Raw genomic sequence first — 21,890 nt, 5'->3', positions numbered from 1 at the left:
AACCCTGGTCAGGGCTCTAAGGGTATGTTGATTTGTTCCAGTGTTAGTGTAGGGAGTGTCCTGAGTAGATGGTGCAGTTTCTTAGTGTATTCCTCAGTGGGATCTGAGGGAAGTGGCCTGTAGAATTTGGTGTTGGAGAGTTGTCTGGCAGCTTCCTTTTGGTAGTCAGACCTGTTCATGATGACAATGGCACCTCCTTTATCAGCCTCTTTGATGATAATGTCTGGGTGGTTTCTGAGGTTGTGGATGGCATTGCGTTCTACACGACTTAGGTTATGAGGCAAGCGATGTTGTTTTTCCACAATTTCTGCCTGTGCACGTTGGCAGAAGCATTCAGTATATATTTCCAGACTGTCATTTCGACCCTCAGGAGGAGTCCATGTGGCGTTCTTCTTCTTGTGCTGTTGATGGGAGGGTACCTGTGTATCAGTGCGCTGTTCAGTGTTGTCCTGAAAGTATTCTTTGAGTCGGAGACGGTGAAAGTAGGCTTCCAGATCGCCGCAGAACTGTATCAGGTTGGTGGGGGTGGCAGGGCAGAAAGAGAGTCCCCGAGATAAGACAGACTTTCCTTCTGGGCTGAGTGTGTAGTTGGATAGATTGACAATATTGCTGGGTGGGTTGGGGGTACCATGGTTGTGGCCCCATGAGGCAGGTAGGAGTTCAGACAGCTTACAGTCCTTTTTCCTTTGTAGAGAGGTGAAGTGAGTAATGTAGATCTCCTGTCTTATTTTAGTGAAGTCCGTATGTATGGAAGGTTTGTTATTAATGAGAGTCTCCAGGTTGGAGAGCTCTTTTTTGATGTTTTCCTGTTTGCTGTATAGGATGCTGATCAAGTGGTTCCTCAGTTTCTTTGATAGAGTATGGCATAATCTCTCACTGTGGTCTGTGTAGTTACCGGGGTTTCCCTAGACTCTTAACTATTACCCTAGGACCATTTACTCTTCTCAGCATCTGCTCCAGAGCTCCTGGAACAGGATTTGGCTTGCCACAGTCCCCACTACCTCTTAAACAGGGCAGACCACTCTGTTAGAGCAGGATTGGTGCCGGAGTGCTCAGCACCTTGCAGGATTGAGCCTTAGTTTATTACTCCCTCAAAGTGAGTGTCAAATTCAAACAGCGATAAAATAACAAGTAATGTGGCCAGGTCTACAGAATAAGGGATTCTGTCTTGGAAAGCAGTGACTCTGAAAAGAATTTAGGGGTCATAATAGACGAGCAACTCAGCATGAGTTTCCTGTGTGATGCTGTGACAAAAAGCGCTAATGTGGATATATAAGTAAGGGAGGTGATTTTTACCTTTCAGTGTGGCATTGGTGACACCTATACTGGAAAATTACCTCCAGTTCTCACCTCCTTATTTTTAAAAAATGATATTGATAGTTTGGAAAGGGAGCAAAAGAATGTCATCAACATTTGAGGACTGGGAAAAATTCTTTACAGTGAGAGATTTAAAAATCTCAGTCTGTTCAGTTTATCCAAAAAAAAAAAAAAAAAAGGTGATTTGATTAGTGTATAAGTACCTTCACAGGGAGAAAATATTGGATCTAAGGATCTCTAATTTAGTGGAGAAAGGCAGAAAAGAACCAGTGACTGGGAACTATAATTTGTCTGGCTTCAATCAGAAATTGGGCATAAATTTTTAACAGTAAGAGTGATTAACGATTGGTTGGATTAACAATTGGTGAAAATTAGTGATTGATTAACATTTGGTTAAAATCATGCACTGAAATTCTTTATGAAATGTATTTTTCCCATATTGTACAGTACCTGACTAATTTAATGTGTAATTATTTTATAACAATAATGGACTAAATTGTAGCTTTGCCAAAAGGCCCGTGTATGGAGCAGTGTGTAGTTAGACTGTGATTCTACTAAGGGAAGAGTTTAAGACATAGAAGGACTGGATGACTTGGAGAACTGGTAAATTAAGATATAGAACCTTTAAACTGTAGGTTGCCAGTTGAGCTTCATCACTGCTAGTCAGCCACTGGAAGGAATTGACATCTGATTATATTTTATTGCCCTTTATGGAATTGGGGCTTCTCTAGAAAAGGAGTTAATCAGTAATTGTTATTCTGTAGTAACTCAGGCCATGTCTACATCTAAAATTTTGCAGCGCTGGTTGTTACAGCTGTATTAGTACAGCTGTATAGGGCCAGCGCTGCAGAGTGGCCACACTTACAGCAACCAGCGCTGCAAGTGGTGTTAGATGTGGCCACACTGCAGCGCTGTTGGGCGGCTTCAAGGGGGGTTCCGGGAACGCGAGAGCAAACCGGGAAAGGAGACCAGCTTCGCCGCGGTTTGCTCTCGCGTTCCCGGAGCCACCCAGCAAACCGCAGGGAAGGAGACCTGCTTGCTCGGGGTTCCGGGAACGAGAGAGCAAACCGGGAAAGGAGACCAGCTTGATTACCAGAGGCTTCCTCCTTCCACGGAGGTCAAGAAAAGCGCTGGTAAGTGTCTACATTGGATTACCAGCGCTGGATCACCAGCGCTGGATCCTCTACACCCGAGACAAAACGGGAGTACGGCCAGCGCTGCAAACGGAGTTGCAGCGCTGGTGGTGCCCTGCAGATGTGTACACCTTCAAAGTTGCAGCGCTGTAACTCCCTCACCAGCGCTGCAACTTTCTGATGTAGACAAGCCCTCAGTGTGTGAACACTCTTACTTTGGAATAAGAGTGCCTTACCCCCTGGATTAAGCTAATTCAAAGTAAGAGCGTCCATCCACACAGAATTAATCAGGAATACTTATCTTTTAATTTCACACCCTACTTTAGTCCAAAATAATTTTATAAACTTTATAAAAAATATATGCAAAAATATTTAAAGAGGAGAAAAAAGGTGCAAGTAATTTTTAGACAGCTGTCTCTATATATGCAAGTTTTAAATCTTTTGACCTTCACAGAATGAAATACAAAATATTACTGAAGATAACCAAATGAACCATCTTTTAGCCGAACAAGAAGCCAGAGATACATCTGACATGCAACTTGTTGCAATGAAAAATGCATTAATAAAGCATATGTATTTTACTCAGGTAAGAAAAAAACAGGGCTATGCATAAACTTTTAATTGTAAAAATGTAATAAAATTCTCCCTAGATATATTTGCCCTTCAAACACAAATGCAACAAAGATAACATTAGATGTCTTAACCTCTGCAGCAATTGTAACAATATATAGTAATTTGTAAAGTTTAAAAATTGTATACAGTACTTAGTGCAATGCTATCTTATACCAAACTAAGATTCATTCTATTATGAGGTGATTGTTTAATATGTCTCTAATGAAAAAATGGACTAGATGAAATATCAGTGGTAATACCACAGATAACTGATTGGTCATTTTGTTTCATTTTGATTTTTAACTGTCTCACAAAACAGTGGATTGGCCTTTAGTCTTTCTATGACTGGCCTTTAAATAGCTATATTTATGTTTACATGTTCGTCTCAAAACCAAAGAAATCCCTGAACCAGCAACATTTTGCTGAGCATTATGAAAAATTCTTATTGCTATGTGGAATGTATATTAAGGAAAATAAAACTTAATGCATCCTACCATTTTAATAATATCACAGATTTAATCATGAAGTGCATTAGGAAGTGAGGGTATTATTTCATATTTAGAAAAATGAACAATTAATTGTTTTGAATCAATACAGTATATATTCCCACCATAATACTGTTATTTAGTAGTTCTTATGTGAGCCCTAATACAGCAAACACACATTTGTAGTCTTATGAATCTGTGTCTCTTCAGGAGCAGGTCCATGGTATATATTAATACTTGTTTTATTATTATGCAGTAAAAGTATATTTTCAATTTAGTGTTGCCATACCCACAAAAGCAAAGAATAAAAAGTTAACCTTCCAATAGTAAATATCCAATGCTCTTCTACTCACAGGCACATGATTTATCAAAACCACAACTACCATACATCAGACCATTCACTGTAACCTTACCTCTGCCCCATCTTTTCCTTCCTCTTACACACATCTTTACCAGATTATTTCTTCCTCTCCCTCCCTCTTCCCTCCTCCCCCCCCCCCAAATGCTAGTAGTTGTGGATGTTTGGTGGATGGCTAGTTTTGTTGGGAGAAGGTCATTTGCTAAAGGTTTGTGCACAACGATGGGTATGTGCCCAAGGGGATTATTGAAGGCTGGCATTCTCAGGGGGCATGCTTTTTTTTGTTTTTTGCCTTTTTTTTTTTTTTTTTTTTTTTTTTAAAGGTGCAGTTTTGCTAATGTTCATTAATAGAACCATAGTGGTGGTCCCTAGCTGGATGTAAAAATGATTTTACATTTATATTTAGTTCCTTTTATTTCATAGGCTCCCAAAGCACTTTACAGAATAAACACTAGTGTACATACAATATCTCACCATTGGAAAAACAGAAAAGAAAATCAAGAGTATGCTTAAGTGCAAATTAAATATCTTAAACTGACCCTGTCTTCACATAGCAACAGTTTAAAACAAAAAGTCAAGAATAATGCATTAATTCAAATTGCAGGACAATTTAGATTTGAAAAATGAAATTGCCCAGATTGTTGGCGACTCAGGACACCTCTTGTTGAAGTCTACTCTTGTTAAAAGTTTCATAAGAAGTATACCTTCTATTTCTATAAAATGAGAACTAACTAGATCTCCATGTTAAATTTGCATTTATTTTTTAACCACTGGTTAAATAATTTTTTTAACACTGATGTATGTTTTCTGGTCATTAAACATAGCATTTTGTCAGTATCTAATCTAAGGGTTTTCATTTATGCCCCTGATTCACTTCTGTTTTATAGACGGTGAAGCAGAAGCCTACTCAAATAGACCAACTGAGTGGATGTGGTACAGAGGTAAGTACCTGTAATTCTTGATTTCTGAAGGTGTAAGTTATAATTGTTCAGTACTTATCCAATCATCTTCCCCGATAAGGGATCTGGTTTTTGGAACAGGTTTTTTCAGTTGATGATTTTTCACCTCTCCAAGAAAGGAACTTGACAGTTGCAGGCATTGGACATCACTGTGGTTTCCATTGTGGGAGTGATTATGTGAGGCACCCCGTGGCAGCAAAGAGTCTTGTGGCACCTAACGTCTGTTAGTCTATAAGGTACTACAGGACTCTTTGCTTTGCTGCTTTTACAGATCCAGACTAAGATGGCTACCCCTCTGATACTATTCTGTGGAAGTTTTCTACCAAGCTCTCAGAAGGCACACCCAACAGAGCAAAGATTTCCTACAATATATACCCTTAGACTACTGTACCTGCTGCTGTAAGTGTAGACATAGATTCTGTACACCCCGAGCACAGGTATAAATAAAGTGTAGACAGTGAGACACTACTTAGGCAAATAAAAACACACCAGAACCTGAGGGTATATACCTTACATAACTGTCTATATGCCCAAGCAGTACCTCCTCCATCTGCCCTACTGTTTTTAGCAGTATAGCATCCTGCTGCTGGAGCAGTTCCTTGCGGTGGGGAAGGGTTCCATTTATTTCCCACTGCTTTCCCCTCCTTTCACTGCCACTTGTAGCTACATACTGCTGTGTGGAAACTGCCTGCACTTCAGTGCAGCATGTAACTATACAGACCCTACATGTCAGTGCCAGTGTAGATGAGACCTTAGAGAGTAAGTACAGTTAAATTGGTGGGGCTTAAATAATAATATATTATGACTCTAACTTCTGAGATGATAAGCATATCCTGGAAAGTACTGAGTGCTTTTAGTGGGAGTTCAAATCAGTACGAGTTAGGAGCAGTGAGGCCCTTGCAGAAGATATTCAGCATATCAGTGGATCGCACTATAAATTAGTAATTACTTTAAATTAGAACTGTTGTTTTCTATATCTTAAAACAATTTTTTACTTTGTTATATGATGAACAAAAGTATATACATACCTTTTGGCTAAAGAAATTTTGTATAAAGATTCATAAAGATTTCCTTTCAGTATCTAAAGGGACTGAACTCTTAGTTGGTTCTCATTTTTCTTTTAAGATAAAACTATGTTTATAAATCTTTTATTGAGACATTCTGTGTAGTTTTTCACAAATATTTGCCATTCCAGGTTAAAAATATTGACCTCTCCAGAGGTATATTGTGTATACTTGAAGGACTAGTAGAAGGACATTTCTTTACTGATGTAATCACAGAACTTGCTGCTACTCAAAAATACTTCATCCCTCCTGTGCAGCTTCTTCATTCTCTTCTAGAACATATGCTACAGGTGAGAACTAAAGGCTTGGTCTTTCGCAGTATTAACCTGGGGGAGGGAATGTAAAAAACATTGGTCTTAGTCAGATACCAATGGTATATTTAAAAAAAGAGTGTCTTCATCCATAATTTCTTTAACCAATGGTCCCTTAACCACTACTTCACCAGAACATACTGTCAATATATTGTTGAAACAGTAAAATCCCAGCATACCTGCAAGACAAAATTATTCATTCAGATTGAGCAAATAAATATTATCTTTTTCATACTGTCAATATTACCCCATTTAGGACTATACTATCTATATGTATGCAGGTAACAAATTATAGCAAGTTACATGTTTGTATCAACTGAGACTATAGTATATATTAGGATAACCACTCGAAGACCATAGGGAACATCCATGGATAAAAGTGAAATGCTTGAGTGTGCACTTGCACTCTCTCTCAATTTTTTCTCCAGTACAATTTATTTAAATAACTGAAAATAATCGGAAACCAAATAGTATTTTTCATTAGCCCTATTAATGTAGTACCCATCTTACTGTTAAATGCTGTCCTTATAAATGTAAAAACAGTTACAGAAAAGAAGAGTAAGCAGTGAGGTTGAAGCGTTCTAGTACTTTGAGAAACAGCAGGATCTTCTGTAATTTTGCATAAGTAAGCCATAGATATTGAGCCCACTTAAAAAATTCTTGTCTAGACAATGACAAAATCATATGTATTTATTAACTCTTAAGTCAAACCATAAATTATCTTTATCAAACGAAATGCAAGTCACTTTGGTTGGTAGCAATAGAAATCTTGGTCCCTCTGAATAGAATAAAGATAATGCATAGGAAACAGATCAGAATTGGAATGAATTGTAAATTGGTCAGGAACAGGATTAAGCAAATAGTGTAACTTGCACCGTTTTGGTATTGTGATTCTGCAAAATGAGAGTGACTTGCGCACACACACGGGTCTGAATTGGTAGTTGCAGGCAAGGCAATGAGCAGGAGGGTGTATACAAAGCAACTGCATGCAGACTTACACTGCATCATTCCCAACCCTGTAAGAATGAACTTCACTGGCATAAATGAGTTAATATCGGAGCTGAAGACCATTTTTGGTTCAAGATATCCTTATTTTTTTCCTTTTCTGTGCAAATTACAATATTTTGCCTCTTGTATTCCTGCCCCTCAGTTTCCCACACAATATTAAGCTAACATTTGTCATCAGTGATTTTGAGTTTTGGATGAGTTTGAGTTTAGGATGAGTATGACTAACACAAAAGTTCTTCACTATTAAGTCTTTGGCCAGTACAGAACCAATATTTATTTTATTTTTAAAACAGGGAAATACAGACACAGTATTCTCTGCTAAATTTTTTCACATCTTGTACATTCTTCTTCAACTTGATCCTCCTTGGAAGTCTCCTTCCATGTTAAGATATTATCTGGAATTTCTTCAGTGTCCTATTTGCATGAAAGGAACATGGTCTCTGCTAGAGATGCTTGTGAGGTAAGAAGCAGTTGGAAAGGGGTTTTTTGGTTTGTTTTTGTATGTTCTCTTGTTTTGGGGGCTTCTCTCTCTCTAACAGCTTAGCTAAGCGAAAATAATTAATATCACACTTCTTCATAAAAAGGTCTCCTTAGTTAAAAATTATAGATTTTACAAATAAAGGGAAGCCTTATTATATGGAAGTCATTTTTTCATTGTACTGTATTTAGTTCATTATAAGTGAAGGTTTTCTATACCTAGAATAGCATTTGTACATTTCAGAACTGTTGTTATAAATTTCAATTAATCTGAGTTCACTGAAAATGGCTGTCACTATAGAGGGGGAAAAACATCATACATTTCTTGTTTCTCCCCTTCTTTGCATTTCTATATTAAATGTTCGAGCATAATTATTTGTATATTGTGTGGCTTTTGACAGTCTAGATCAATGTATATTACTACTGGGTTTTGTATATCTATTTTGCTGCAAATAAAACAGTATAAATCTTATTTTGTCAAATATGCAGTTTCATGTTGTCTTTTGATTTTAAGCATGAAATTTGCAGACTTGTGCATTGGTCCTAATTAACCACTATACAAACACAAGACTCAGGACAGCTTCCTTTTGGATGATTCCATCTGATAGAAGGAGAATTTCAGGTTTCTGACTTTCATGAACAGAAACTGATTAATTCCATTTCTGGAAGGAGTGACTGCACCTCAGTTCATCACTGTGTGATATCTTCTCTAGTTTAACATTGAAGTACTTTAATATGGCAATGTTGATCAGTATAGAAATGCATATAGGGTTGTTTTTTTGTTTTTAAATACATCATTTCATATTCTGAAACAATTGTAAGTATAAACTGTTGTTACACTCACATACAAACTCCATTCACTTACAAGGAAAGTCATTAAAATGCACATTCCTCCATTACTAAAGTTCAATGAAATCACCAGTCCAAGGCAGCTTTTATCATTTGTCTTAATAGCCAGTCATCATGCTATCCAAATGCATACTGACTTCTTCTTCTCTCCCCAGCAAACTCCATTATACTTCCTAACATATAGCCAGTCATAATGCACATACCGAGTTCCTCTACATCACAGTCAAACACACAACCCATCCACCAAGGCTACAAATGGGTAGTGTGGAAACCTCTTCCAGAGGTTTGCAGGGAAGACATGAATGTTGTATATTCATAGCCTTCTTACCTTCCTAGTGCACTGTGTGGGGAGCTACCAGGAGGGTGAATAGCAGTGTGGGGGACAGAGGTATAGTGGGGTTGTATTGCAGACTTGAGTTGGAAAGGTTATGCATAGGTAGACCGGGACTCTGCAGCAGGCCTGGGGTCGGGAACCAAGTCACTGTGGCAAGCCATAAGAGCTTGAACTGCCGGGTGCTGGTGCCTTAACTTCATAGCACACCGAGGCACTGGTTCTGTAGGGAGTCTTTGATGTGTTCATGTTTTCCCACCTCTCAGTCACATAACTTAATACTAGCATTTCAAAGCTGATACACCATACTTTCAAGTACAGAGAGAGAAAATAGTTGAGAACTAAATGATTATTCTGATGATGGGTAGAAAAGAGATTCATATGTGAATTTTTATTTTTATTATTTTTTTTTTTTTGTGGGTGGATGAAGAAGAGGAGGCTATTCCTTGAATGTAAAAGCCATATGTTATGTGCAGGGCTTGAGACAGCCACTCGGTCATGGCCAGTAGTAACGTTTCCAGGGTGACTGAAGAGGAAAAAAATTGAATCTATGTAATTTTGTATAGGAATGCTTTGCAAAGCACTGTTCTCAGAAGGCTTATTGTCAAACCATCCTGAACAGGGAAGGAAGGCACTCAAACTCATAATGACATCAACAGACCTAGGACATTGGGATAATAGGTGACTTATACAATTCAATGTAGGAAGCTTAAGCTAATAAAGTTTTAATTAAAAAAAAACAAGAAATAAACCCATTAATGTTCAGATGCTAAAAAATATCTGAGATTTGGGGATATAATTGTTGATAGAGCTCTTCAGACCTTTGGCAGAAGAATTAATTGTAGAAAAATACAAAATGAGTCAGTGCTGGATATATCAAGGGTACTTACTCTGCCAATGTCAAATTCCTCCAAAAATGTAAACTAGAAAAGATGTTCTGCTCTTGCTCTTAAAACAGTTTATCATGTTGTTAAATTATGATGTTTCATCAAGGTGTGGCTAAAATGATATGCAAATAGGATCTAATCATAGAAACTCTTACTCATGTGAGTAAAGGTTTACAGGCGCATGTTGTAGTTTCCAAAGTGCTAGGAAATCTTTTGGAATTAAAGCCTTTTTATAAATGTTCTACTAAACACAAGAACTCTGCCCCTCCACAGGGAATTCCCTTCCTCCTCCAGTGTACAAGGAAATGTGCTAAATGCAACAATCATTTACCTCACACTATAACATGCACCTTTTAATTAAAACTTTTTTTTTCCCCAAAATAATACATGACATCAAACACCTAATTACTGGCATGTTCATTGCAGAATATATATTTTAAATATTGCTGAAAATCTGACCTTAAATCATTAGTGGTATTGGTATGAAAATATACATTTACTTACGATATATAAGAAACATAAGTTAATGTCCTTTAAGTACAAATTAATTTGGGTAGAGCTCATTCTGTGCACTGGGCCAGCACAAGGCTTACGCATTACTTAAATTCTACTTAAGTCTTCAGAATAGAACTGACATGAGTAGTGCCTTGCATTGGCCCTGTGTACACTGGTGAAGTTCAACTTTTGTACGCAAATAATGAACATTCTTCATTTTTGTTTTTAATCTGGATATAGAGAGAGTCCCTCCTAAATTTATATTGTATATACCAAGTTTCATCCTGAGCCAAGTTTTGACCAAGTTAAAGAATCCTTCAGTTATTCTCACTTTCATGTTCAAGTGTGACACCGGTAATGGGGTCACTGTTTTGTCATTTTATTAATTATGATTATTTCTTAAATGCTGATTTGATTGCATTTACAAAACCTCACAAGTATGTTGTTGCAAATTTAAAATATTTAAATTTATATAAATTAAATAAATTTGCAACTGAAATGTCAGAATTGCCTCGTGCATTGATTAGTCAGTAGATCATTTGAAACTTAAAGAATTTCTGGTACTTTATTTTTCAGATCTTGCCTTTACTGCAAAAGCTTTTGTCATGCAGTCTCTGTTTCAGAAAAAAAAAATGAACAGAGGGTGGTTCACAAAACGTTACTCAAGTTTTTCTTTAATTTAGTGAAAGCTGAAGTACAGGCTTTAACCAGAAGGTAAGTTTTATGGGAGAATACTTGTACTTTCTTCTTCCGTTTAAAAAAATTCAAACTATTTCTCTATCTACAGTGGAATTGTACCCTGTCTTTACTATGCTCGCTGTCTCTGAAATGCGATGCTGTCCTCATAGAGGTTTGAAAGTAGAATTTGGCCATGCACTTGCTAAATGTTTCCTCTGAAATCTCTCATTGCTTTGCCTGTTTATAACTAGCTTTCATTATGTTAAAAGAATATTCTGGCTGGATGTTAGTATGGAGACTTCTAATTTTTTACATATTATTTTCCCACTATGTTACATGTGTGGATGGGTGTTTAATTTTGTTTCATAAGGAGGTGAGTTTTTAGCTTTGCAGTTCTTAGATTTTTTTTCATTGTCTCACAAATACTTAATATGAAAAACCTTGAACATACAACATACATGTTGTTGTCTTTTTTTTAATCTGTAAGCACTTGTATTATCTCTCATCTTCCCTAATCAATGTAAATGAATAGATGTATGTATGATTGCCTTATAAAGTAAAAAATTTCCTTTTGTTCCAACTGTAATTATATTTATATAATATTAACACAACATCTGAGTTCTTTCACTTTGGCTGTCATTATTTCACATATATTACTCATAAAAAATAGCGTATGAGCTTTCTGTGCTTAAAAATTACCAAATCTTTGTATGTTTTGACAGGAGATGTGTTATCTGTCTAGTAACTATAGTAATCAAATTGGCATAAAGCTTTAGGTTTTGTTCACTTTTTCTTTTTCTTTTGTATAGATTATGTGAAGGGGCCAATTCACAGCTTCTGCAAGTTATGCCACAGACAGTTCTTCTGAAGACCTTTTGGTTGGGAAGTGAAACCTCTCTGCTTTTTACCAAATATATAAATATTCTGGTAGATTGGGTCATACATTCCTATAGAGAAAAATTCAAAACAAATGATGTGAGTAACATTCATTTTCTATTAAAAAAAGTAATGGTCAACGTATTTTTTTTAAAAGCATTTATTTCTTCACTCCTTTCTGAGAAACTACGTTCAAGTACCAAAGCTGCTTGTTACATCTGTCCTTTGTTGTGAAGCATGCTGACTTTTGCTCCACAAAAGGAAATGAACTGCTCTATAAGGTTCTCATGTATTGATCTGTAAAGAGGAAATGTAATGGAGTCATGAATAGTTTTCTGGTTGCATTCAGATGTTCATATTCCAGCAGGTGTTGCTACAGTCAGTAGGGACATAAGTTTAGGACGCCTTATCAAATAAACTGTAACCAATGAGGTAATTATCTTATTTTACAATGAAAAGTACTTTTTAGAAAAAATTGTATTCAGTAAAAATTGTCTGAAGGATAGAATTAATGAAACAAATGGGGTTTTGTTGTTTTATAGACCTTTTTTAACCTGAAACTTTTTCTATGAACTCACCAGTTTTCTTTCCAATCCCTTGAATTTCCTTTGGTGCCTTCTCTAGTTCTTTTTCTTCCAAAGAGAATGGAAGACAACATAACTGCTGATCCATGGCATGCTGGCCAGCAGGACTATGACCTGAACTGAAACTGACTGTCCTCTATACCACCCCTGCCCCTACCCTTGCTAAAGCCTTTCTGAAGTGTCTTTGACTATTCAGTTCCCATACAAAAGTACAAACTCATTACCGTTCTTTAAAAATTTATTATGGAGGTATAGAATACATAGGCAACACATCTTTTCAGCACTATCACAAGGAAAGAAAAACATTTCCAATGTACTACCTGATTGTTTTGTAGAGTGTGAAGAAGGCAGAGACGTTTAAACACATTAAAAGCTTTGCTCAGGGTACTTTAATTCTAGCCAGTCCACCTACTGTTTTTGAGAGATGGCAAAACAAGACATGCAGAAATAAAGTATTGTCTTTATCCATGGTCAAGATATATACATAAACATACATATATTTAAGTGCCTAGATTTAGGTTTCTAAATCCATATTACCAGCTTAAACAAGTGGCATGATGTTTTTTTCTGAGCACCAAGAAAGCAATTGTCCAGTTGACTTTCAGTGGGAATCAATACTACTTGAAAATCAAACCATTCTTTCAGGTTCCTAAGTGTAAATTCTGGAGCTTAAATGTAGGTACCTACTTTCTTTTCTTCAATCGTGCCCTTTCCTCTGTTCAAAAGTTCCAACTTTTTAAACTATACAGTGTTGCGAATTGTATTGTTTCTTCCGTAAGTACAATATTCACTTGTAGACAAGTAAACTACAGTATAAGGTGTATGGATTAAAAAGAAACAGAAAACTTTTGACAAGACTGAACTGTAGTATCAAACATACACAGAAGTCTGCAATAGACTTAAACCTAAAGTATCAGTTATCCTTTTCCAAAAAAATAAGGTTCCCATTGCTATTCAACTTTCATTTTATACACTACATTGTACAACATCCCAGCAGATGTGAAATCTGGTCTTAAAATGCCGCTATATTATGTTGTTCCCTGACAAGCTACCGTCTTGTGATGTTTTGCTTTGTTTTTTTTTAAATAGTCCTCATTCCTTAGCTGTGTATTTAATTTCTTTGCTTTACATTTTTAACAAAAATAAAATTCTCATAAGGGTAACAACCCTCCTGTATACAATTCTATAAAATCCCTCCTGGCCAGAGGCACCAAAATCCTTTTACCTGTAAAGGGTTAAGAAGCTCAGGTAACCTGGCTGACACCTGACCCAAAGGACCAATAAGGAGAAAAGATACTTTCAAATCATGGGGAGGGGCTTTTGTTTGTGCTCTTTGTTTTGGTGGTGTTCGCTCTTGGGACTAAGAGGGATCAGACATTAATCTATGTTCTCCAAATCTTTCTGCACAAGTCTCTCATATTTCAAACTTGTAAGTAACAGCCAGGCAAGGTGTGTTAGTTTTATCTTTGTTTTCTCAACTTGTAAATGTTCCTTTGCTAGAGGGAGGTTTATCCCTGTTTTGCTGTAACTTTGAAACTAAGGCTAGAGAGGGTTCCTCTGGGCTCTTTGAATCTGATTACCCTGTAAAGTTACTTCCATCCTGATTTTACAGAGATAAACTTGACCTTTTAATAAAATCCTTCTTTTAAGAACCTGATTGATTTTTCATTGTTTGAAGATTCAAGGGTTTTGGATCTGTATTCACCAGGACTAACTGGTGAGGGTATACTCTTAAGCCTACCCAGGAAAAGGGGTGTAAGGACTGGGGGGGGAGGAATTAGTCTCAATTCTGCCCAGGAAAGAGGGGGTTAGGGACTTGGGAAATATTTGGGGGAAGGCAGAGTTCCAAGTGGCTCTCCCCTAAGATTGCAACACACTTGGTGGTGGCATTTTACTGTTAACCTAAGCTGGTAAATAAGCTTGGGGGTCTTTCATGTGGGTCCCCACATCTGTACCCTAAAGTTCAGAGTAGGGAAGGAACCCTGACAAAGATCTAGAAAAAATGTTTTGTTGTTAATCTTGTATGAATAACTTGCTCCTTGATATGTGCAAAGCTCACTATTATCCCTTTCTGTGCTTTCAGTTTTGAGCTATTATCTGCAAAACATGGGTACCAAACTTTGTCCAGATAAATGAAAAGATCAGTTCAAAAGAAATACCCACAGGAGCACATCCTCCCCATCGGTACATAGCTAGCTGTGCCTCTCTTTTCAATTTCTTTGTTTTAGAAATGCGGAAGGAAAATTTGTAGTGTTTCTGTAGCATTGAGCTTAGCAAATAGGGAGCAGAATTCCCCTTCTCTCCATAAACTTGGGTGTGGGGAGGATTGGTGAGAACTGTCTGGTTGTTATTAATAACCAGTTTATAGATATATGAAGTAAGCAATCATAGTTAAACTCTACAAAATCAAAGAAAATATTTCATAGAATCATAGAATATCAGGGTTGGAAGGGACCTCAGGAGGTCATCTAGTCCAACTCCCTGCTCAAAGCAGGACCAATCCCCAAAGCAGGACCAATCCCCAACTAAATCATCCCAGCCAGGACTTTGTCAAGCCTGCCCTTAAAAACATCTAAGGAAGGGGATTCCACCACCTCCCTAGGTAACCCATTCCAGTGCTTCACCAACCTCCTAGTGAAAGTTTTTTTTTCCTAATATCCAACCTAAACCTCCCTCAGTGCAACTTGAGACCATTACTCCCTGTTCTACTTTGAGTGATTACTCATATCAATTCCAGTTAGGTGTGCGCACGTGCCACGTGCACAGGTGTCGGAAACTTTTTCCTAGCAGCTATCCATCGGGCCGGCTGGGGAGCTCCCTGGAGTGGTGCCAATATGGCGTTTTATATAAGACCCTACCGGCTCGGCCCCACTTCAGTTCCTTCTTAGCGCCCTTGACAGTTGTTGGAACAGTGGTCTCTTGTTTCTCAAGTGCTCCACTAATCCCTAGCTTTTTCTTAGTAGTTACCTTTGTTAGTTAATTGTTGATAGTTATCTTAATGTGAAGTGTTACTGTAGTGTTCAGTATAGTTCAGTAGTTGAGGGCAGTTTTGCCTTTCAACGGCTGCCTTGCGGGGCTCTGGGTCACGCCATCCCAGGGCTTCAAACTCTGCAGTTCTTGAAACAAGCCCATGCCACAGGCGATCCCCACAATCCTGCCTTAGGTGTCTAAGGGAGGGCCGTCAGGCTGACAAGTCCAATATCTGCACAGTGTTCAAGCCCCGAACAAGAAGAGAGAGGGAAATACAACTAAAACAACTTCTCATGGAGTCTGCTTTGCGTCCCTTTCAAGACGCGGGACCTCCGTGCGCAGTGTTCCTCCAGCGGTACCGGCCACAGCACTGTAGAAGATCCCACACCCGCCTCGGGACCAACGATCTCCCGGGCCCCAGAGATGCCCGCCCTGGCACCGTTCCCACTCCCCAGTTGCTCAAAAGAAGCAAGCCTTGAGAGGACCTTCCATTATGCCCGAAGCATAATGAAGAGCAGTCCACGACCGAGTAAGCTTTGGACCAGACCTCTAAGCCTGACGAGCGCTAGGCCCTGGTCTTCTCATGCCAGCCCCACTCAAGGGACCAGGCAAGTGGAAGAGGTTACATTCCTTTCCACTCTAGATATCTTCGAGGCCGCCAGAGGGCTCATCGAAATGACAGCACTGGTGTACCCGATCCAAGCATCAGCTCCGGCCTGAGTCCTGGTACTGTCCAAGGGTAAACTGGCAATGTTCAGACTGTCAGCCCTCAGACCAGCATCTCCACATCGCTCTGAGTCCTGGCGTCATTTGGAGTCCCGGCACTGCTCCAGGTACCAATCTGACTCTCGGCACCGGATTGACTTGCGGGGCTGGTCCCGCAGCCCTGATCCTCGGAGCCATTCATGCTCGAGGTCGCTGTCAACTGCTGGAACGTGGTCCTGTTTGAGGTCCAGGTCACATTCAGCAACCTTACGGCACTGTTTGGACCGACACTGTTCAGAGCGCCAATCCCCGCACCGGCTGTCGCTATGGCACTGGCCAGCGACTCGTCACCGATCCTCTTTGTGTCACCGCTCCCCATCACGGCACCGCTTCTTGGCACGGCACTGCTCTTCATTGCGGTATTGGTCACAGTCATGATCAGCTCTACGATGCCGATCTCCATATAACTCTCGTCTGTTAAGGGACTCGGTGCCCCCCTTGCTCCATTCGCACACCACTCTTCCTCGGCCGTCATGATTCAAATCCCCTTCCGGCAGATCAGAGAGTGCTTCAGGGATTTCAGACATTCCCCAGTCGGGCTGGGAAGCCTCTGTCATGACCCCCCGGCACCCAACTGGCAAACCCAGTGGCAATTTTGCACCCCCTGGGCATATCATCAGGCCCAGGGGGCCTTCCTGGTTGCCCGGCCATCATCACGGTCAGACACCTGGCCTCCTGAGGTGACCCTCAGCTACCCCCCTCCAGACACAGAGCAACCTGCGGACTCAGTACCCGTGGTAGGGGCTACCCCATGCGCCCAGGTAGAGCTATCCACAGCTGACCAAGGGGCCACCTCTGACCTGGCTCTCCTGGTGGAGTCGTCTTTGTCCTCTCCTGATGAGGCTGTGGCACGCATGTCCACGTCTGGTCCACCTCCAATGGACTTTAGAGTCTTTCAAGAACTGCTTAGGTGCGTAGTCCTAAATATGAACCTTCAAGTTGAGGAGGTTGTGAAGGAGGAGGATCCTATGGTGGACATTTTAAGCTCGGAAGGGCCTTCTAGGGTGGCCCTCCCCATGAATAAAACTATTCAAACCAATGCCAAAACCCTCTGGCAAACCCTGGCCTCTATTTCCCCCCCACAGCCAAAGGGGTGGAAAGAAAATATTTTGTCCCCACCAGGGGATATGAATACCTTTTCACCCACTCCACCTCATTCTTGCTTGTGGTGGACTCGGTGAACACAAAAGAAAGACAAGGCCAACAAGGGCCCGCTCCCAAATCAAAGGATGCCAAAAGGCTGGACCTTTTCGGAATAAAAATTTTTTTTGTTCTACTGCTGGTCACTTGCTACAGATCGCGAACCAGCTTGCGATCCACAGTAGATACAATTTTAATTCCTGGTCTGCGGTCCTTAAGTTTCAAGACCTTCGCCCAGCAGAGGCTCGTATGGAATTGGGGGCCATTGCTGAGGAGGGCAAATTGGTAGCTCAAACCTCTCTTCAGGGTTCCCTCGATGCTGCGGATGCGGCTGCACGCACTCTGGCATCCGGCATCACCATGCGGTGGAACACCTGGCTCCAGTCTTCGGGACTTCTGCCTGACGTGCAGCACACCTTCCAAGATGTCCCCTTTGATGGTCAGGGCCTGTTTGCAGAGCAAACCAATTTCCACCTGCATACCTTAAAGGACACAAGAAACACTATTAAATCCTTGGCATGCATACCCCGGCTTCCCAGAAAGTCGTTTAAGCCCCAGACCATCCAATAATGTCCCTTCCCACCCAGGCCCAGGCAGGACTTCTCCCGTCGGAGAAGCAGGTACTCTTGACATAGACCATCACGTCCCCCCTTCAGACAGGGTCAAAGACAATCCAAGCCACCTCTGGGCCCTAAGCAGCCATTTTGAAGGTGCGCTCGAGGACATACTACCAGCTCATACCGTGGACAATTTATCCCTTTCTGAACCATCCATCCCATTTCTGCCGTGCCTGGTCCCGTATTACATTGAACCGTTGGGTCCTCCACACGGGGCAGATGGGATAGTCTATCCATTTCCATTCCCTCCCACCCTCCTTCCCCGTCCCTCTTCAGAGATCCTTCTCACGAGCAGCTCCTCGTCCAGGAGGTACAATCCCTCCTTGCCCTGGGGCAGTGGCGGAAGTGCCTCAGGAGCTCGGGGTAAGGGTTTCTACTCCCGTTATTTCCTTGTCTCCAAGGCAAAGGGAGGCTTAAGACCCATTTTGGGCCTCAGGGAGTTCAACAAGCACATTGTCAACCCGAAGTTCCGCATCGTCTCCTTAGTCACAATTATTTTCTCACTGGGTCTGGGAGACTGGTATGCAGCCCTTGATATGAAAGACGCCCTTGATATGAAACATTTCCGTTACTCCACTTCACAGATGTTTCCTCCGTTTTGCGGTGAACAAAATGCACTATCAGTTCACAGCCCTCCCGTTCGGCTTGTGCACAGCCCCTTGAATCTTTACCAAGTGCATGGCGGTTGTGGCAGCTTAGCTTCGCCGACACCACGTGCACGTCTTCCCATACCTTGACAACTGGCTTATACAAGGCCAGTCTCACCAAGAAGTCCGGTCTCAAGTACAACTGGTCATGGACATGTTCAGTCACTTGGGCATCATACTGACCGTCAGCAAATCTGTCCTCTTCTCTACTCAAACAATAGAGTTCATCGGGGCAGTCCTGGATGCAAACCAAGCGAGGGCTTTCCTCCCGGAGGCCCAGCGCCTGGCTATAGCAAGCATGATTACCAGCTTCTGCAAAATTCCCACCACCACAGCAAGGCAGTGTCTCAGGTTGCTGGGTCACATGGCGTCCTGTACCTACATGGTGCAATCCACCAGGCTAAGACTCAGGCCTCTACAGATGTGGTTGGTATCAGCCTATCGACCAGGCTATGACAGCCTAGATATAGTGCTCACCGTCCCAAAGCACACACTCGACTCCCTACATTGGTGTCTGGGTCCCTGTATGGTGGGTGCCGGGGCCCCGTTCCATCCCCATCAACCCACCCTGACCCTGGTTACAGACGCATCTGCCCTCTAATTTGTCTAGGTCCCTCTGTATCCTATCCCTATCTTCCAGCGTATCTACCACTCCTCCCAGTTTAGTGTCATCTGCAAACTTGCTGAGAGTGCAAGCCACTCCATCCTCCAGATCATTAATGAAGATATTGAACAAAACCGGCCCCAGGACCGACCCTTGGGGTACTCCATGGCTGAACCTGTTAGAACTTTCATGCTCAGACTCGGTTAGTGAGGTTCTCCTTGGAAGCAGAAAACCTTCCACTCACGCCACTTATCTGGTTAAATGGAAGAGCTTTTCAATTTGGTCTTTTCAGAAGAGCTCTGCTCCGTTGCAGTCCTTGATTCCCTTCATCCTGGACTATTTACTTCACTTAAAGCAGCAGGGGCTGTCGGTATAGTCAATAAGAGTGCACCTGGCCGTGATTTTGGCTTTCAATCCAGGCTCAGTGGGTCGTTGAGTATTTGCTAACCCTATGGGTTAGCCGCTTCCTCAAGGGACTAGACAGACTGTACCCTCAAGTGAGACAGCCAGTTTCCCCGGCGGATCTCAGTCTGGTGCTCTGGAGACTGATGGGCCCTCCCTTTTGAGCCCCTAGTGCTATGCTCTCTCCTTTAGCTCTCTTGGAAGGTGGCATTCCTTGTGGCTGTAACTTCGGCTAGGAGGGTATCTGAGCTCAAGGCCCTGATGTCTGAGCCCCCTTTATACTGTGTTTTACAGAGACAAGTTGCAGTTGCGGCTGCATCCAGCTTTTGTCCAAAAGGTGCCTTTGCAGTTTCATACGAATCAGGATATTTTTTCTGCCAGCGTTCTTCCCTAAGCCACATGCCACTAATTGAGAACGCATGCTCCATTCTCTGGATGTCAGACAGGTGTTAGCCTTTTACATTGAGCAGACAAAGATGTTTTGAAAGTTGACATAGCTCTTCATTGCAATTGCTGAGTGAATGAAAGGGCTCCCAATGTCATCCCAAAGGATTTATTCATGGATCATGGCTTTTATTAGGGCGTGCTATGTCCTAGCAAAGAAACCAGTCACAGCATTAACAGTGCACTCCAGAAGAGTGCAAGCTTAGTTTGCAGCATTCCTGGTGCAGGTCCCTATTCAGGGTAGCTGCAGGTTGGGGACGTTTTCATCTATTCACATTTTTGTGTCATACTACACCATTACACAGCAGGTTAGAGGTGATGCTGCATTTGTAGAGCTGTTCTACAGTCTGCAACTCCGATCCCTCCTCCAGGGGATTGCTTGGGAGTCAATTCCTTGGAATCAACATGAGCAATCACTCGAAGAAGAACAAATGATTAGATACCTTTCATAACCATTTTTTGAGATGTTTTGCTTATGTCCATTCCAAGACTCACCTGCCTCTAATCTGTTGGAGTATCTGGCAAGAAAGAACTGAAGAGGCGGTGGGTAGGCAGGGGCCTATATACATCGCCATGAAGGCGCGACTCCAGGGGATCCACAGCCAAGCCGACGGGTACCACTCGGGGGAAAACCTTCCAACTTTCCTATTTGGAATGGACATGAGCAACACCTCTTGAAGAACAACAGTTATGAAAGGTAGGTGTGACATTCCTCTGGTGTTATCTGGACCAATGATCTGCTGGGTCCGTTCAATCCTCGCATGTAAGCTGCTCCTTGGATTGTGCAACCGAATGACACTAGCCAGTATCTCTGGTCCCAGACACAACCCTTGGAACTTCCATCTTGCAGTGTCTAGTTATGCCTGGAGTCGCGCCTTCATGGATGCTGCAAGCTTATATGAGTTTGTCAATTTAACAAAGAAATTGATATGTACCAGGCTTGTTATCCCAAGGGGAGTCTGACATGCTTCAAAACAAATACACTGTTTCAGCTGGAATAAACAAATTTATTAACTATAAAAGATTGATTTTAAGTGATTTTAAGTCAAAGCATAACCATTTGGATTTGGTCAAATGAAATAAAAGCAAAGCACATTCTAAGCTGATCTTAACACTTTCAATGCCCTTATAAACTTAGATGCTTCTCAGCCCAGGCTGGCTGTTTACTCTTCAGCCAGGCTTTCCCCTTTGATCAGCACTTCAGTCGCTTGGTGTGGTGTCTGTAGATGTAGATGGAAGAGAGAGGAAGAGTATGGCAAACATCTCTCCCTTTTATCATGTTATTTCTTCCCTCTTGGCTTTGTCCCCTCCCCACTTCAGAGTCAAGTGAGCATTACCTCATCGCAGTCCCAAACTGACCAAAGGAAGGGGGGGGTGATTCACTCAGAGTCCAACAGATTCTTTGTTGCTGCCTAGGCCAGTGTCCTTTGTTCCTGTGAGGCTGGGCTGGGTTTGTCCCATACATGCCCTGATGGGGTGTGAACTGCCCCTCTGCTCTTGGAGAGTTTTGCCTGGGCCTGTTTTAAGCCATGAGGACACATTTTCAGCCTCATAACTAATATACATGAAATTACAACCTATAACATTACTATACCAACAATGCTCAGTGCATCATGAGCCTTCTGAATACACCCAACATGACAAACTTGCACTGGATACCATGCAATCATATTATAAGGATAAACATGGCGGTGCAGAGTGTCCCCCCGAGGTACAGAACGTCACAGTAGGTAACTGTTTTTTCTGTGGTGCCCAATTGGCAAAGGGAGATAGTTTCCCACCAGCAGCTTGGAATAACATCAGTGTTTGCAGCTGAAGTATTCAAACATATAGGGACTGAACAGCTTATCTATGAGTAGAGTAGGCTGATCAGCTAC

General features: G+C 41.3%; 2 protein-coding genes across 4 annotated transcripts in view; one reads left to right on the top strand and one right to left on the bottom strand.

Moving 5' to 3' along the window:
• Window positions 1–21,890, top strand: part of SLF1 (SMC5-SMC6 complex localization factor 1) — a 75,798-nt gene that overhangs the window by 27,479 nt on the left and 26,429 nt on the right. For all 3 annotated transcript variants that reach the window (XM_030567940.1, XM_030567939.1, XM_030567941.1), the window contains 6 exons: window positions 2,905–3,036; window positions 4,793–4,846; window positions 6,060–6,218; window positions 7,541–7,707; window positions 10,863–11,000; window positions 11,774–11,939. In XM_030567940.1, coding sequence (XP_030423800.1) covers window positions 2,905–3,036; window positions 4,793–4,846; window positions 6,060–6,218; window positions 7,541–7,707; window positions 10,863–11,000; window positions 11,774–11,939 — 816 coding nt within the window. The remainder of the gene's footprint in view (window positions 1–2,904; window positions 3,037–4,792; window positions 4,847–6,059; window positions 6,219–7,540; window positions 7,708–10,862; window positions 11,001–11,773; window positions 11,940–21,890) is intronic.
• The window catches only part of MCTP1 (multiple C2 and transmembrane domain containing 1), a 548,019-nt gene continuing 532,300 nt past the window's right edge, over window positions 6,172–21,890 (bottom strand). The window contains exon 22 of the transcript XR_004001078.1: window positions 6,172–6,254. The gene's annotated coding sequence lies outside the window, so the exon portion shown is untranslated. The remainder of the gene's footprint in view (window positions 6,255–21,890) is intronic.

This window comes from Gopherus evgoodei, chromosome 6, assembly GCF_007399415.2.
Source record: "Gopherus evgoodei ecotype Sinaloan lineage chromosome 6, rGopEvg1_v1.p, whole genome shotgun sequence".
Lineage (NCBI taxonomy): Eukaryota > Metazoa > Chordata > Testudines > Testudinidae > Gopherus > Gopherus evgoodei.
Note: the sequence above shows the minus strand (reverse complement) of the source record. Positions and strands in the feature narration are given on the sequence as shown.